The 16,473-nt window shown below is 41.5% G+C and overlaps 1 protein-coding gene across 1 annotated transcript; it reads left to right on the forward strand.

Moving 5' to 3' along the window:
• Positions 1 to 2,793: 2,793 nt before the first annotated feature.
• On the forward strand, positions 2,794 to 14,716 carry LOC108440668 (synaptobrevin homolog YKT6-like). The gene is made up of 8 exons (XM_017719674.2): positions 2,794 to 2,907; positions 6,091 to 6,211; positions 7,830 to 7,912; positions 8,017 to 8,117; positions 10,561 to 10,665; positions 11,770 to 11,835; positions 12,056 to 12,157; positions 12,981 to 14,716. The coding sequence occupies exons 1-8, from the start codon at positions 2,898 to 2,900 to the stop codon at positions 13,014 to 13,016; spliced, it is 624 nt and encodes a 207-aa protein (XP_017575163.1). The 5' UTR covers positions 2,794 to 2,897; the 3' UTR covers positions 13,017 to 14,716.
• The last annotated feature ends 1,757 nt before the right edge of the window (positions 14,717 to 16,473 follow it).

Genomic DNA, 16,473 nt, shown 5'->3' on the forward strand with positions numbered 1-16,473 from the left:
CTGACTGAAGTTAAATTTCCGGTTTAATTCCAGACTGAAACCCTGAGCTCTAGGACAGAGTTCGAGCTTCTGCGAGAGAGAGAAAGACTACGAGACCAGCTGAAGGCAGTGAGACAAAGAATGAGGGAGAGGCAGAAGAGCGAAAGCCAACTGCAAAAGGAAGAAGAGAGGCGGAGAAAGAGAGAAAAAGAGAGCTTTTGGGAAAGACAGAAGGAGATTCAGCAAAAGTTCCTAGAAAGACAGAGACAGATGAACATGGAGTTTGTAGAGCAAGAGCAGGAGTGGAAGAAAGAGAGAGAAGCGATGGGAAAGAGAGAGGAAACACAGAAGAGAAGGCAAAAAGAGATGGAGAAGAGACTGAACGAGATGCAGAAAAAGATTGAAGAGCTGAGAAAGGAGGAGGAAAAGTGCAAAGAGAGGAAGAAGAAAGGTCTCAGGAAAACTGTCCGCGGTTGGCTGGAGAGGTTCGTGAATGCGGTCAGGAGCTTCAGAGCAGCGTGAGAGGTGATGAGACTTTAATCAGAACCATCCACTCAGCCTAAACAGAATCGTCTCAGAGAGCAAAGCAGATCCAGAGTTTCTGGTGTTGACACTGAAATACTGACATGATTTTCTTTCTTTTAGAGCTCTCCAGAGACAGATTCAGTGGATGACAGCTCCCACCGTTCCACCACCGCTGCCACTCCAGAAGACTCACCTGTGTTTCAGAGGGCTCAGCCAAGCTCTCCTACACCTGCCTCCTCGATGTCCTGTGCTAATTTTCCTTCTTTAGACCTCCAGACCCCCAATAAATAAAGAATGAATGATTTAATTAAAGTGTCCAAAAACGGCTGTAAATACCAGAGAAATCAGTGACAATTATGCAATAATACACCAGAAATATGCACCTGTACATATTTACTGTACACTCTTCAAATATACGTCAGCTCAACTTAAAAGTACAGTTATGGGGTTCAAACTCAAAACCTCCTGGTGATGCACACACTCTTAAAAAGATGGTTCTTCATAGGTTCTTCAGTAAAGACAGTCCTTACAGAACCATGAACACTCAAAGAACCATCTGTATGCTTATACAGTTCTTTGCAAAGTGAAATGCCATCCATCCATCCATCCATCCATCCATCATCTTCTGCTTCTCCGGAGTTTGGGTCGCGGGGGCAGCATCCTAAGCAATGAGGCCCAGACCTCCCTTTCCCCAGCCACTTCCACTAGCTCTCTGGGGGGGATTCTGAGGCGCTTCCAGGCCAGCTGGGCGATATAGTCACGCCAGCATGTCCTGGGTCTTCCCCGGGGTCTCCTCCCTGGTGGACGCCCGAGGGAGGCGTCCAGGAGGCATCCTAACCAGATGGCCGAACCACCTCAGCTGGCTCCTCTCGACGTGGAGAAGCAGCGGCTCTACTCTGAGTCCCTCCCGGATGACCAAACTTCTCACCCTATAACTAAGGGAGAGTGGTAACAGTCTGGTAACATTCCAAGTTCCAAAAGCCAGTTTCAGCAACCGAGGATCAGAACGCCAAGGCCCAACGCCTTCGGACACTGCCCGATCCACAAAGCACCGAACCCCTACTACTGCCCCTCCCTTCGGTGATGGGTCGATGGGAGGGGGGACTCATGTATCTCCTTCGGGCTGGGCCCGGCCGGGCACCATGAATAAATGCCCGGCCACCAGACGCTCGCTGGTGAGCCCCTCCCCCAGGCCTGGCTCCAGGGTGGGGCCTCGGTAACCCTGATACGGGCAGGGTACACAAGTCCTGTTTTCTTTTTGTTTTCATAAGGGTAATTGTGGATCACACTTTGTCTGGCCTGTCACCTAGGACCAGTTTGCCCTGGGAGACCCTACCAGGAGCTTTTGCTCCAGACAACATAGCTCCTAGGATCATTCAAGCACACAAACCCCTCCACCACAATAAGGTGGTGATCCATGGAGAGGGCAAAGTGAAATGGTTCTTCAGATTTATGGAGAATTTGTTGTATATATTTCTACATGCCACCACAAAGCATTCTTTTATTGTTACCATATGTTCCATCAGTCTGAAGAACCATATAACCATGCAAAGAGTTCGTTGAGTGTTCATGGTTCTATAAAGAACCACTGTCTTTACTGAAGAACCCTTGAAGAACCATTTTTTTAAGCACTGGCAATCTCCTAAAAGTGCATATTATAGGTGGCCCATCCACTGACGACACCAAAAATCTATAAAAGTGGTCTCTTCCAGTTGAAGCTGCTGTTTGATGTGGCTAATGATGAGTCCCTGTCCTGATGTATCTTCCCTTGGTTTACTGTGACTTTTGTCAAGTTATTTGATGTCTTATACATATCAGAGCCGCCGCTCAACCTTAAAGGGTCGGACCTAAAGATTTGGTACTAGCACTTTGTGAGGTGGGGGGGGGGGGGGGGGGGGGGGGAGTGTTTCTAGTACTTTGTGAGTCTAAATAAAAATGTAAGAGGTTTTTCTTCCTTGGAAATGTAGTTGAGTTAGGGGGTTAGGGGATTTCAGTATTCAATGAGTAAACTACAAATTTTAAAATAATAATAAATTTAAAAAAGTACAACCGTTCATTTTTCCACCCTTGTGTACAGGGACGGCAGATACAGAAGAGAAAAAAATGAAAATATACTATTTAACAGCTCTTACAATCTTTTCAACGAGATTAAAAACCTTTGCAGCCTTTTTTTTTTTTTGATGTATGCAATATTAGGCATGTTTTTAAGATGACTGTTGTTTAAACGAAAAGAAGCGGAACACATTGCTCAGCTCCGGAGCTTTCACCCGAAACAGATACACCTGCGGACTGTTTACCTGCGGTTACTATGGAGACGGAGTGAGGCCAGTGAAGGAAGTGCGACGCTTCAGGACCGTTAAGATCCGCCGCGGTGGATGAAAAACCCGCATTAAATGAGCCCTGGTGAGTCCAGCAGCGCAGGGTTTGAGTCGCAGTTACTGTCCAGCTTTTCCAGCAGGAATCTGATGCTAATGTGTCGCTTTATGATCGGCGCTGGGCGGTTACTGGTCTTCAGGCCGCCCAGAACTACAGTCCTGAGTAGCTATCCAGTCAAAGCGATTATTAAGCATTTTTTAGCACAATTAAATGGTTAATGCGTAAACAAAGTCGTATAGAGTCAGAAATGCGCACAGTGGTGATGATGGGAACCAGACGTCCACCTCTAAGAGCTCCCTCACAGAAAGCTCTGCCTTTAAATGGTCATGAATACTCAGCCAGGTGTCTGAGACGTTGTTTTCTGGGTGGTTTTGCGATGAAGTTTAGGCCTAAAACGTATTTCAACCTATTTATTTTAATCTAGTCATGGTGGAGGGAGGGTGTTCGTGAAGGTGAAATAGTCCCCAAAGGAAGCTCTTCTTTCGGGTTTACCTCTATTTTACCATCATCAGCCTTACACATAAAAACTCAGAAGACAAGTGTAGGTTCACTGGTGGGATCTGGACGCCTGGTTCCTATCACCACCACCGCAGAGCGTTTGAGTCTCTAGGTTTTTTTACAGTTAATCATTCATTTTGGACTCGCTCGGGAGCGCCCTCTACCGTTTGAGACATTGCACATCGCTTCAGAGTGGTTCAAAACTGCAAAGCAGTTGCTATGTAAATTTGTGAAGCTTTGGGGTTCACTTTTATCTGTTTACAGTGGACATAAAACCATTAGGCTGCAAGACGTCAGCCCCTTTGGATTCACTCTGTATAATAAGAGCATTTTCATTGGTACTGAAGGCCTTTGTTTCTTTTGAGTAGGCAGGAATCGGACTAACATTTTCATAGCTGTGCCCCAGGATTATACTGAAGAGCATGTGTGAGACTGTGTTATCCAGGTTGCTGGATTTTTTAGTAGTATTAAGTGAAGGTGACATTTTAAAATGTGACTGATTTCAAGATTCCTCAGAGACCGGTGTCTGAAGAACCCAAGTGCTGAGCGCAGATATATTACCCAGATCTACCACTGCTCGACCCAAGCAATTACCCCAAACATGCTCTTAACGTGTTTTCTGACCATCTGAAGGCTCATGACTGTCCAAATATAGATAGTCCCATAATTTGTTACGAGTCAAACCTTTAACTGTAGTGGTTGTGAAGCTGCTTTACTGAAAAACAACTTTAACATCAATTTCTGCTCCGTTACAGTGATAAACAAACAGGCAGTCTCTACTTGTTTGTACAATTACCAGCACAAAACAAATGACCAAATGTGTAATGACACCTTTTTGACCTACTAAATGTTAGTTTTACGGCCGGTGAAATCAGCTGAGCCTGGAGTGTTGCTCAACAACAAGTACACAGCACATCTAAAGTTCTTATAGGTGCCTTGTTCTTCTGTTCTTGCAAGTTCATTCTTGCAAGGTAACTTGGAACGTTTTGGGAATATGGGTTTGTCCTTTGTGTTCTTGGCACAGAGGTAACCTACACCTCTAGAAGGAATGGGCAAAAAAAGTATATCACAATGCTTTATATCAGCGCGGAACGGTGGCACGGTGGGTAGCGCTGTCGCCTCACAGCAAGGAGGGCATGGGTTCAATTCCCCGGCTGGGAGACCAGGGTCCTCTCTGTGTGGAGTACGATTGTTCTCCCCGTGTCTCCGTGGGTTTCTCCGGTTTCTTCCTACGGTGTAAAGACATGCAGTTTGGCCAATTGGACATGCTAAATTTTGGGAATATGGGTTTGTCCTTTGTGTTCTTGGCACAGAGGTAACCTACACCTCTAGAAGGAATGGGCAAAAAAAGTATATCACAATACTTTATATCAGCGCGGCACGGTGTCGTGGTGGGTAGCGCTGTCGCCTCACAGCAAGGAGGGCCTGGGTTCAATTCCCCGGCCGGGCAACCGGGGTCCTCTCTGTGTGGAGTTTGCATGTTCTCCCCGTGTCTGCGTGGGTTCCCTCCGGGTTCTCCGGTTTCCTCCCACAGTCCAAAAAGACATGCAGTTAGGCCAATTGTGTAAAAGTGATCAAATTGTAAGTCGCTCTGGATAAGAGCGTCAGCCAAATGCCGGTAATGTAATGTAAATTGCCACTAGGTGTGATTGTGTCTGTCTGTCTGTCTGCCCTGCAATGGACTGGCGACCTGTCCAGGGAGTATCCTGCTTTCTGCCCAATGACAGCTGTGATACGCTCCAGCACCTCCACCCCCCAGTGACCCTGAGGGAGAAGCGGCTTAGATAGTGTGTGTACTTTATATCACAATACACATAATGCAAGGTTTATGCTTTCTGAAATTTAAAAAGTTGGAATAGATCAAAAAGAACCTGTTTTGCCAAGTATAAAACATTATAATAATAATAAAACCTTTACGTCTACAGTCATTTTTTTTTTTCATTATTTTGCCAAATGTGCTGCACTAAATCCACTTAAACAGGCCTCAGTGTGCTCACATTGTAAATGAACGTGCAGTTGGTCCAGTATGCGCAGAAAAGCACGTTGTCACATAATATACCGATAACATATCATCACATTGTCCATCCTTAAGCAGGTGTCATAAAATCGAAATCAAAGACAAATTAGCAGCTGGTTTAGCTCCCTCACTCACCCACTTCCTAGCTGTAGCTAAAGCTCACGATCGTCTCTGGCTTCTGGAACTTTTCTCACTTATTTTTTTGGGAGGTTTGGTGATTATAAGCCACTTTAGGGTGTTACTGTGTAGTTTAACCCTGTGTTCTAACCCAGTTTTAATATTGTGATGTGCTTTCATCTCAGATGTGAAATATTTCTAGCATGTGTAAACCTCTGTCCCTCTGTTCTCTCTCTGAATGAACACAGGGGACCAAACTCGCGTTCTCCAGCGGCTCTTTCTGAAGGGACCCATGGTGAAGTAGAAAGGAAACTATAAGGACTGTATATTAGACAAAAACAGATTTATTACTGAATATGTTGATGTCGCTCACGAAGACATTATAGGAACTATATCTACTTTTCAATAGACATCAAGACAAGCCTCACATTTGGTCCCACAAGTGGCAGAATCTCTGGCTCTTCCGTGTTAAACTGAATATTTTGAGTAAAAGTGTCTATAATAGGAGTCAAGCTGTAAGCCTCTTAGGTTATATCGCTTAAACTGTAACTGCTTTGTTTTATTGATGTATTTCGCAGGTGTTTGTACTGCCACAATGAAGCTCCTGTGTCTCAGCGTCCTCTACAAAGGAGAGACGAAAGCCAACCTGCTGAAGGCAGCCTATGAATTATCTTCATTCGGGTTTTTTCAAAAATCCAGGTTCTTTCCTACATTCCCTTCACAAATGAGCATTGTATGTTTGTTTACATACATTTTTTGCACATCATTCAAACAAAATATGACTATGCAGGATAATAAAGAGATACAAGTGTAGTTTTTAAACTGAAACACAAAAGGTATTTCTGTTAAAATGACTCTTTATATGTTTATAAGGTAGATATATATGGCCATACGAATGTGGACACCTGAACAACTCACCTGTATGAGCTTTTTGAACATCCTTGTCCAAAACCATGGCCGTTTTTATGGAGTCATTCCTCTTTGCGGCTATAACAGCCTCCATTTTCTAGTGTGTCTGTGGGAATTTGTGTACATGCTGAGAATCTTGTTATGCCCCATCCTAAAGGTGCCCTATTTGAATTAGATCTGACGAAGGAGGCCACTATAATACACTGAACTCATTGACATGTTCTTGAAAGCACTTTGAGATGGATTGAGCTTTGTGACAAGGTGCATTATTATGTTGAAAGTAGCCATTAGAAATGGGCATATTGTGGCTATAAGGGATGACTATGTTCAGCAACAGTACTGAGATAAGCTGTAGAATTCAGTCGATCCTCAGTTGTTATTAGTGAACCCAATGCGACCCCAAACCGTTACACCACAACCTCTAGCTTTAACTGTTGAAACAAGACTTGGGTTCATTGGTTCTTTCTGTTTACACCCAAATCTGACCCTAATATCTACATGTGGCAGCAGAGATGCATCAGAGCAGGCATTGTTCTTCACAATGTTCAACTGTCCGGTGTCTTTCAGCCTGTGGCCACCATAGCCTTAGATTAGTGGAACCCGATGTGGTCTTCTGCTGTTGAGGTCTTCCACCTCAAGGTATGACGTGTTGTGCCTTCAGAGATGCTTTTCTGATCACCACTGTTGGGAAGAGTGGTTATTATAGCTACTGCAGTCAGGCCATTCTTCTCTGACTTCTGTCATCGACAAGGTGTTTCTCTGTAAAATCAAGAAACTGTTGCATGAAATTCTCAGAAGGTCAGCTTTTTTTGAGATACTCAGACCATCCCGTCTGGCACCCTGTTGTTCAATGGTCAGGACCCCTGCTGGACACAACAGAGCAGGTGTTATTTGGGTGGTGGATCAGTGTCACTGCTGGACTGAGAATAGTCCACCAATCAAAAATATCCAGCCAACAGCGTCTTGCCAGCAGCCTCATGTGACCACTGATGAAGGAATACAGGATGACCAACACAAACTGTGCAGCAGCAGATCAGCTCTCGTCTCTGACTTTACATCTACAAAGACAAGGTAGGAGTGTCTAATAGAGTGGACAGTGAGTGGACACAGTGTTTAAAAACTCCAGCAGCACTGCTGTGTCTGATCCACTCACACCAGCACAACACACACTAACACACCACCACCACGTCAGTGTTACTGCAGTGCTGAGAATGATCCACCACCCAAATAGTACCTGCTCTGTGGGGGTCCTGACCATTGAAGAACTGGGTAAAAAGGGGGTAACAAAGTATGCAGAGAAACAGTTGAACTACAGTCTGTAATATATATATATATATATATATATATATATATATACACCATTACCAGTATATAATACATGTGAAAACAAAGATGTTTGTTGTGACAGCATTCAGGAGTTCATGACTTTCACTTGTGGCCTCATAGTGGAACGTTCTGCATTTGGCACTCGAGCTTCGGTCAGTGAGAAAGGTCAGTAACTCAACTTACTGAATTTACGACTCTTGTAGTACTCATGCACTTTTTTTTTTCGAACATTCTTTTTAAATATCTACTGTTTGTGTCTAATTGGTTAGAGTATATGTGTCATATGCACATACGGGACGATGGTCTGAGTGCTGTGGTCATTGCAGACAGCGAATATCCACAGCGCATCTGTTTCTCACTGCTTGACAAGGTGTGTAAAATGAGTATATGCCATTGCTGTTCTGAGAAATCCTCATATACCCAAAACAGTAACTTTCTAAAATAAAGAAAAATGGTCCTAACTTAAAAACAAATAAGCTTCATATAAGGATGTTGTTCCCTGTGAGAAACTAGTTGCGTAAGATTTGATGAAGTGATGAAATACATACATTTAATATGTTTAATCTCTAATTTTATACAGTTAGGCCCAGAAATATTTGGACAGTGACACAATCTTCATGATTTGGGCTCTGCATGCCACTACATTGGATTTGAAATGAAACAACTGAGATGCAATTAAAGTTTAGACATTTAGGTTTAATTCAAGGGGTTGCACAAAAATATCATATGAAATGTTTAGGAATTGCAGCCATTTTTCTACAAAGCCTCCTCATTTCAGGGGCTCAAAAGTAATTGGACAAATTAACTTTACCATAAATAAAATGTTAATTTTTAATACTTTGTTGAGAATCCTTTGCAGGCAATGACTGCCTGACATCTGGAACTCATGGACATCACCAAACGCTGGGTTTCCTCCTTTGTGATGCTTTGCCAGGCCTTTACTGCAGCGGTCTTCAGTTGTTGCTTGTTTCTGCCTTAAGTTTTGCCTTAAGCAAGTGAAATACATGGTCGAATGGGTTGAGATCTGGTGATTGACTCAGCCATTGAAGAATATTCCACTTCTTTGCCTGAAAAAACTCCTGGGTTGCTTTCACAGGAAGTTTTGGGTCATTGTCCATCTGCACCGTGAAGCGACGTCCAATCAACCTTGCTGCATTTGGTTGAATCTGAGCAGAAAGTATATCCCTGTACACGTCAGAATTCATCCGGCTGCTTCTGTCTTCTGTCACATCATCAGTAAACACTAGTGAGCCAGTGCCATTGGAAGCCGTGCATGCCCATGCCATCACACTGCCTCCACCATGTTTCACAGACGATGTGGTGTGCTTTGGATCATGAGCCGTTCCAAGCCTTCTCCATACTCTCTTCTTCCCACCATTCTGGTACAGGTTGATCTTAGTTTCATCTGTCCAAAGAATGCTGTTCCAGAATTTCCAGGCTTCTTTAGGTGTTTTTTGGCAAAGTCAAATCTGGCCTTTCTATTTTTGAGCTTTATTAATGGTTTGCACCTTGTGGTGAATCCTCTGTATTTGCTCTCATGAAGTCTTCTCTTTATAATAGACTTACTGATACACCTACTTCCTGGAGAGGTTTCTTAGCTTGGGTGGATGTTGTGAAGGGTTTTTCTTCACCATGGAAAGGATTCTGCAGTCATCCACCACTGTTGTCTTCTGTGGACGTCCAGGCCTTTTTGAGTTCCCGAGCTCACCAGTGCGCTCCTTTTTCCCCAGAATGTACCAAACTGTTGATTTGGCCACTCCTAACTTTTCTGCCATCTCTCTGATGGATTTTTTTCTTTTTTCCAGCCTAATAATGGTCTGCTTCACTTCCATTGAGAGCTCCTTTGACCGCATGTTGTGGGTTCACAGCAACAGCTTCCAAATGCAAATGCCACACCTGGAATCAACTCCAGACCTTTTACTTGTCTAATTGATGATGGATTAATGAGGGAATAGCCCGTGCAGCCCCTGAAATAGCTTTTGAGATAATTGTCCAATTACCTTTGGACCCTTGAAAAAGAGGCAGCGACATATTAAAGAGCCGTAATTCCTAAACCCTTCCTCCAATTAGGATGTGAATACCCTCACATTAAAGCTGAGAGTCTGCACTTTAAACTCATGTTGATTTATACAACTGTATCTTGAATATGTTTTGGTAAAAAGCTAAAATACCAAAACTTGTGTTACTGTCTAAATATTTAGAGTGGCTGGTTAGTGTAGTGGTTAACACCTTTGCCTTCTACACTGTAGACTGGGGTTCAATCCCCGACCAGGGCAAGCACCCTACACTATACCAATAAGGGTCCTTGGGCAAGACTCCTAACACCACCTTGGCCTCCCTGTGTAAAATGATCAAATTGTAAGTCGCTCTGGATAAGAGTGTCAGCCAAATGCCGTAAATGTACATTTCTGGGCTTAACTCTGTGTCCCAACTTGTGTAACTTTGGCTTCCTGATGTCCTCATAAACTGTTGATGAAGAAAATTTGTTTAGCTCATTTTTCTTTTGATTTATTTTTCATCAGAACATTTTTCTCTGCCCTATAGAGCTGTTTGAGCACTTTCAATGAAGTTGAACAGATTTTTATAAACTATAACAGAACATTTCTGTTTCCATTGACAAATCTTTTAAGTTCTGAAGCTTCTCTTAGACAGCCTTTGGATGGAAATGCAGCTAGTGATGATCTGGAGAACTGTGTAAAATTGTATGTTCTAGTGTTAACAGAATTTGTTAAAAGGCATATTTACATTTTATTGTTTTTTATGACTTTTCTAGAGTTTAGTGTAACGCATTTATCCTCATATTGTGGCTTTAGGTGTTGGATGAGTTCTCTAGACAGGTGGATGACCGACAGTGGCCTACTGGAACTCCAGAAACCATCCGCTTCACCGTGTTAGAGGAGTACCTTAAAAATTACCAGGTACATGTATAACACAACCAGATAGTGATAGTTTGGTGAAAAATCTAATTTACACCGTTTTCCCTCTTCACACAAGTGTGATTGATTGGCTAAGACATGTTTGTTGAAGGTTGCTTCTTGAGGTTTGCGCGAGAGCAGGGGTCGGCAATCTGAAAGTTAAGAGCTATTTTGTCCGTTTAACAATCAGTCCTCCTTGGGAGCCACAACATTTCATGGCCATTTTATTGAAGTAACGTTTTACCATCTTGGCTGTAAATATGTCTTGTTACTCAGTCCTAGTAGATGGTAAAATAAAATCTAAATAAAAACGGAGGCTTACTTTGCTCTGTTTTAAGCTTTAGCTCAGCTCTAGCTGCTTTTCTCACATCTCCAGCACGATACATTTCTGCAAAGGTTTGTAAAATGTCTCTCAGCGTTTCAGTTCTGACAAGTCTTAAAGCAACTTCTCAATTCGAAAAAGAAGCTCGCATTATGGCTCAGCTCCCTCTTCACCACTACAGTCTGGTACAGTGACCGTATTACAGCTGCCGCCTGTCCCAGCCTGCGGCCGATCTCACGATCCCTGAAAATGAAAAAAAAATCATTTTTCAACCTTTCTTTATTCCTATATGTTACTGTCCTTTAAATGTTTGTCACTCTGGTCTGTTCTGGTTGCTTGCCTCATTCAAAAAGCAGTCCTTGCTAAAACGCTCCTTATAACTTCAGTGTGAATAGTTGGAGTTGAACTATTTATGCAAATATGTTGGTTTTTGTGACATCACAAAAGCAATGAATTAAAACCGGACTCAGTCTCCAGAAATGGACTGGGGAGTGAATGGTACATCAACAGTGTTTACATAATACACCAAATGCTTTAAAAGCGTAAAAAGTGAGGACAATTTAGTTTATTTTGGATTACTTAACAGTTTGATTATGCTAAATGGGTGGCATACATTTCTATTATTTGTTAGCTTCATTAGCCTTATAGCCCCAGTTCAGAACTAATAAAGCAAACATCAAACAGCAAATATTTTCTGTGGAACTATCCCTTTAATGTTGTGTTGTTAAAGTAAGTAAGTGTTGTGTTAAGTGTGTTGTGAAACTGTCTGACCTCATGCCCTTCAGAATCCTAGAGAAGCTGACGCACTGACCAGAGTCCAGGCAGAAGTTGATGAGACAAAGATTATTTTGGTGAGACTGTATTTCATATTCCAGTGGTCTATCTTGAAATGACTGCTGAAAATGACCATTCAGTAGTTACATTTTCTGTTGTTTGACTCTTGGCTGGCTGTGTGGAGTTCAGGTTGTGTACACCCACACCATGTCAAAGCCGTTTGTGTGTGTGTGTGTGTGTGTGTGTGTGTGTGTGTGTGTGTGTGTGTCTGCTATGTGTCCGCTATGTGTCCAACAGCACAGAACCATGGAGTCATTATTGGACAGAGGAGAGAAGCTGGATGATCTGGTGCAGAAGTCAGAGGAACTAGGACAAACATCCAAAGCCTTTTACAAAACTGTAAGGTTTGGATTTTACACTGTTGGGCCTATAAACACACAACGGTGATTGCTTTGTTTTCCACAATTTTCACAGTAGAGATGCACAATATATCTTTGTTATTCGATATTGTGACATTGGCTTGTGCAATATTGTTATCACTGGTGTCTGCGATATGCAAATGAGCCCTCTAACCAAACCCTGAGTGTTTTAAATTATGAGTCAGTGACCATTATTCCATACACAAAATCACAATATTTGCTTTGAATGAGGCTTGACAGTTTGGACGAATCAGAAACAATAGTGCTTCATTTATGACTTTTATTCAGCTTGTCGCATCAAACAGGACGAATTATGCTCTTTTTGTAGTGAAACATGCAGTTGCTCTGTGTTTTTCATGCCATGATATGCTCAGAAAAGCATTTTCCGATAATTTATCACACTCTGATAAATGTTGTCAACTTGCTTAGTTCTACTAGGTTATCCACAGTCACCCACGGCTAGGAGAATTGTCCTCCCTTTCTCTGGGTGGTTAAGATGCCCCCCACCCCCCACCCTCCCAGCTTGACAGCACTGTGTGACAGGAAGAGACCTAGCTAGCAAATTAGAACAGACCATAAATAATTGCAAAAATTGTAGGCCAATCTTTGGCCCCATCACATTAGTGGATCTTAATTGTTCTTTAATATATTGCAGTTGTCATTCAGTTGCAGCGTGTGGCAATATAACTACAGTGTGCAGTTTTAAGTGTGCTAATTATATTTATATTATCCCTATGCCATTCTCTCTACTTCGTAATGATCAAGTGCTTTCAGTTTGATCGTGTCCGTGTTTTTTTTTTCAGGCTCGGAAGCAAAATCGCTGCTGCAAGATGATGTGACTCGTCCCGTCTCAGAACTCCAGGCTGAAGGTTTTTGACATCAAGGCCAATGAGAAAGTGCTTATGCAGTCAGCATTTTACTTGATTTTCTTTGAGTATTAAATCAGAGTGCTGGAACGTTATTAATCATTTTTCCTTCACCTCACCAGGTCTGTAAAAATCTATCTTTCTGGTGCCTTTACATGTTTACAACCTGTCTTTCTGAGACCCTTTATGACTTCTGACTTCCATTCCTACTTTATTTTGCTATTGAATTACAAGGCTAATGTAGCTAACAAGTAATGGAAGACTGGTAATGGACAATGGGCAAGATTTTGCCTTGAAGATGGCTGCTACTAATGTTTTTAGTCATGCTATTTGTATGTTTGTCCATTTTTATAGATTACAATATGTGATACAGTATCATACACCCTATTATCAAGTCAGTTTGGGATTGCTTAACATTTCAACATGAGAGGTAATTTAGACCTGCAGTTAGCACGGCGATGCTAACCATGACTTCCAGGTTATACTGTTTGTTAGCTGCATTACCCTCACAGCATGCAAAGCAAAAGCAAACATCAGACACTAAATCCAGGCTGTTCAACAACATTGGGAGTACAGCCGAAATTTGATAGTTTGCAAGATTGCCAGAGGCATCTTAGCACAGACAGTCAGCGTAACACTGTCCAGAGACTTTTAGTATTATTTATGAATATGTGGAGTGTGGATTACTTTGGCTGCAGTGCAAGTTATTTGAAGTTGTTTGCCTTTGTGTGAAAAGAACGGCCTGAGGACCAGCATTAGAGCTTCCGAGGAAATGAGCGTTGCTGTTGTCTTTTCCTTTTCATTAAAGTTGTTCCTTTAGTTAAGAATCTTTAACCATAATCAGAGGTATGAAGAACAAAGTCAGGAAGCTCAAGTGAAATTCTTGAGAAACTACTGACACAGATTGGTTGGCTTGTGGGGACAGACTTGGCAATAGATTGGAAGGGGAATTCCACCAGTTTACTTAAAATTTCTATGTAAATGAATGGTCACAATGTCTACAGGACAAATGTAGCCATTTCATTTCAATGAGGGAGGTTATAGACTCATTAAGTGCTTCAGACATCTGGTTTCTATCACCACCAATGGGAACAATTTCTCTACCGCTGAGCATAAAGCTATCTTACTGATGTAATTATGCACAAATTTTGAAAAATCTGTGGCCTTTTCCCTTTTCTTTGCAAGAATTCTTTTAACATGCATGATGTATAGTATGTACCTTTACTGTTGGTGTGTTTATCTGGTGTTTTGCCTTTTGATTTATCAACCTTTTGGTCTATCTGGGGCTGAATGTTTTTCTCTGTATTGCTTCAGTGTTTACATTTTGGCCAGCTTTTGCCAGTCTACTGTACTTTCTGTTTACAATATTGTCACAGGCTACAGTATTGATGTCGTTTGACAGCAGTGGTTAGATTTAAATGAGAGGTTGATCTGTACTACTTGAATTAATATAGTATTTTTGTTCTCAGCTTCATTCTGCCACTTATTAAACAGGGTGCCGTGCTCATGAAGTGATTGCAATGTCGTTAAATAATAAAGTGATCCATGTACTATGTGAGCAGTATGCCTACACTCACAGTATAATACTATAATACACACAGATTCATTCACGTTGATAAAACGGGGACTTTGAATTTACTTGATGCAAATATACACAAAATTCATATAAATGATATTCACATGAACATGCTGCCTCACTCTTCATCTTTCTTAGTACATTCAAACCAGAGAGATGTGAAACTCTGACGTTCCAACTGTGACCCTCAGATGACACAGTGGTGCTTTCATCCTTGATTAGACAGCAACAATTTGCAACTTAAGCCTAATTAAAAGATCATTTCATCTGCTTCTTTGCTTTTCTCTTATGAAGCTGGGCGGGTATTTCACAAAGCAGAAATGCAGTCAGTAGGTGGGATGATTTTTTACATTCAACCGAAGCAGCAAGCTATAGTAAAGGAGAGAAAATAAGATTTAAAATAGAAATCACAAACATAATTAATGGCATATTAACCACTTCTATAATTTAATATGCAATAATATTTTATAAGATAGATTTAATATTATAAATTAGGCCCAAAGGGTATTTTTTAAATGTAATATTTTGGGATTGACAAGAGTTTAATGACGAATACGATGTTGAAATTCTCTATTTACAGAATCTTTTGTCAGAGATTTGACCACTTTTGAAATGTGAGACATTTGGGATGTTACTTTTATTATAACTTTCTTTATGTTATGTTATGTTTATGTTATACAGCTTTATTGAGTCATATTACAGTCATCTGCAGCTCTGTTCATCTATAATAGTGCTGCTCGAACCCCACCAACCAATGTTTTACCAATGATAATATATATATATATATATATATATATATATATATATATACACTTTTATTTCTTATTTCCTCTTATATTTTATTTTTGCATTTATTTTTGACATATAAATGAAATAAAAACTCTAAGACACTTGACACAGTGCAAATCTACCAGCACATGTATATAGCAGCTATGGGCTGACTGAACATAACAGGCAGTGGTGGCACATGCCACCAGTATGTAAAGAATATCTTTTCACTATATGTAAAAGTAAGACAGTGTGTGCCTATAAGGGAAGCAGTAGAATATTTCAAACAGGGCCCAAGACCCAACACACCTGGCTCTAATTGTCAAATGTTCCAGAAAGCCTTCATTACCTGTATCAGCTGTATTGGGCAGGTGTGGGCTGGAGGTTAGGGAACCAGCCCCTGAGCCGACAAGACATGACTGAGGTGCCTCCGAGTAAGGCACCCAACCCTCAACTGCTCCCCAGGCGCCGTGGATAGGGCTGCCCACCTCTCTGGGCAAGTGTGTTCACTGCCCCCTATTGTGTGTCCTCGCTAGTGTATGTGGTGTTTCACTGCAGGGATGGGTTAGATTGCTGAGGTGAAATTTCCCCATTGTGGGACTAATAAGGGTCACTTAATCTTAATCTTAATCTAATCTAATCAGATTAGGACTGGAGCTAAACTCTACAGGGAGTTAGATCTCCAGGACCAGGATTGAGCACCCCTGATTTGAAGAGTGTACACAAATGCTGGCAGTGTGAAAATGTAAGGTAATGAAAATGTAATGCTGTTTTGTATTTTTGACCATCAAATGATCGTAAAAATTACACCAAAATACCAAAAAAAATGGAATATTTAAAAAAGATTGTATTAATATTATTATTATTATTTTACTCCAAACTTGATTAAAAACTAAGGCTGAGTCCAAAACAGCATATTATCATAAAAACAGCATAAAAAGTCCAAAACAGCATATTATCATACGAAACCGTGTGTTCAGCACAGCACACCACCCACAGAAGTCCTCATTAGTGCGGTATGCGGGTCTTAAGCGGCTGAAAACAAACGCGCCCTCGCAAACCACGCCCACCCCGTGCTCATCACAA

Source organism: Pygocentrus nattereri, chromosome 29, assembly GCF_015220715.1.
Source record: "Pygocentrus nattereri isolate fPygNat1 chromosome 29, fPygNat1.pri, whole genome shotgun sequence".
Lineage (NCBI taxonomy): Eukaryota > Metazoa > Chordata > Actinopteri > Characiformes > Serrasalmidae > Pygocentrus > Pygocentrus nattereri.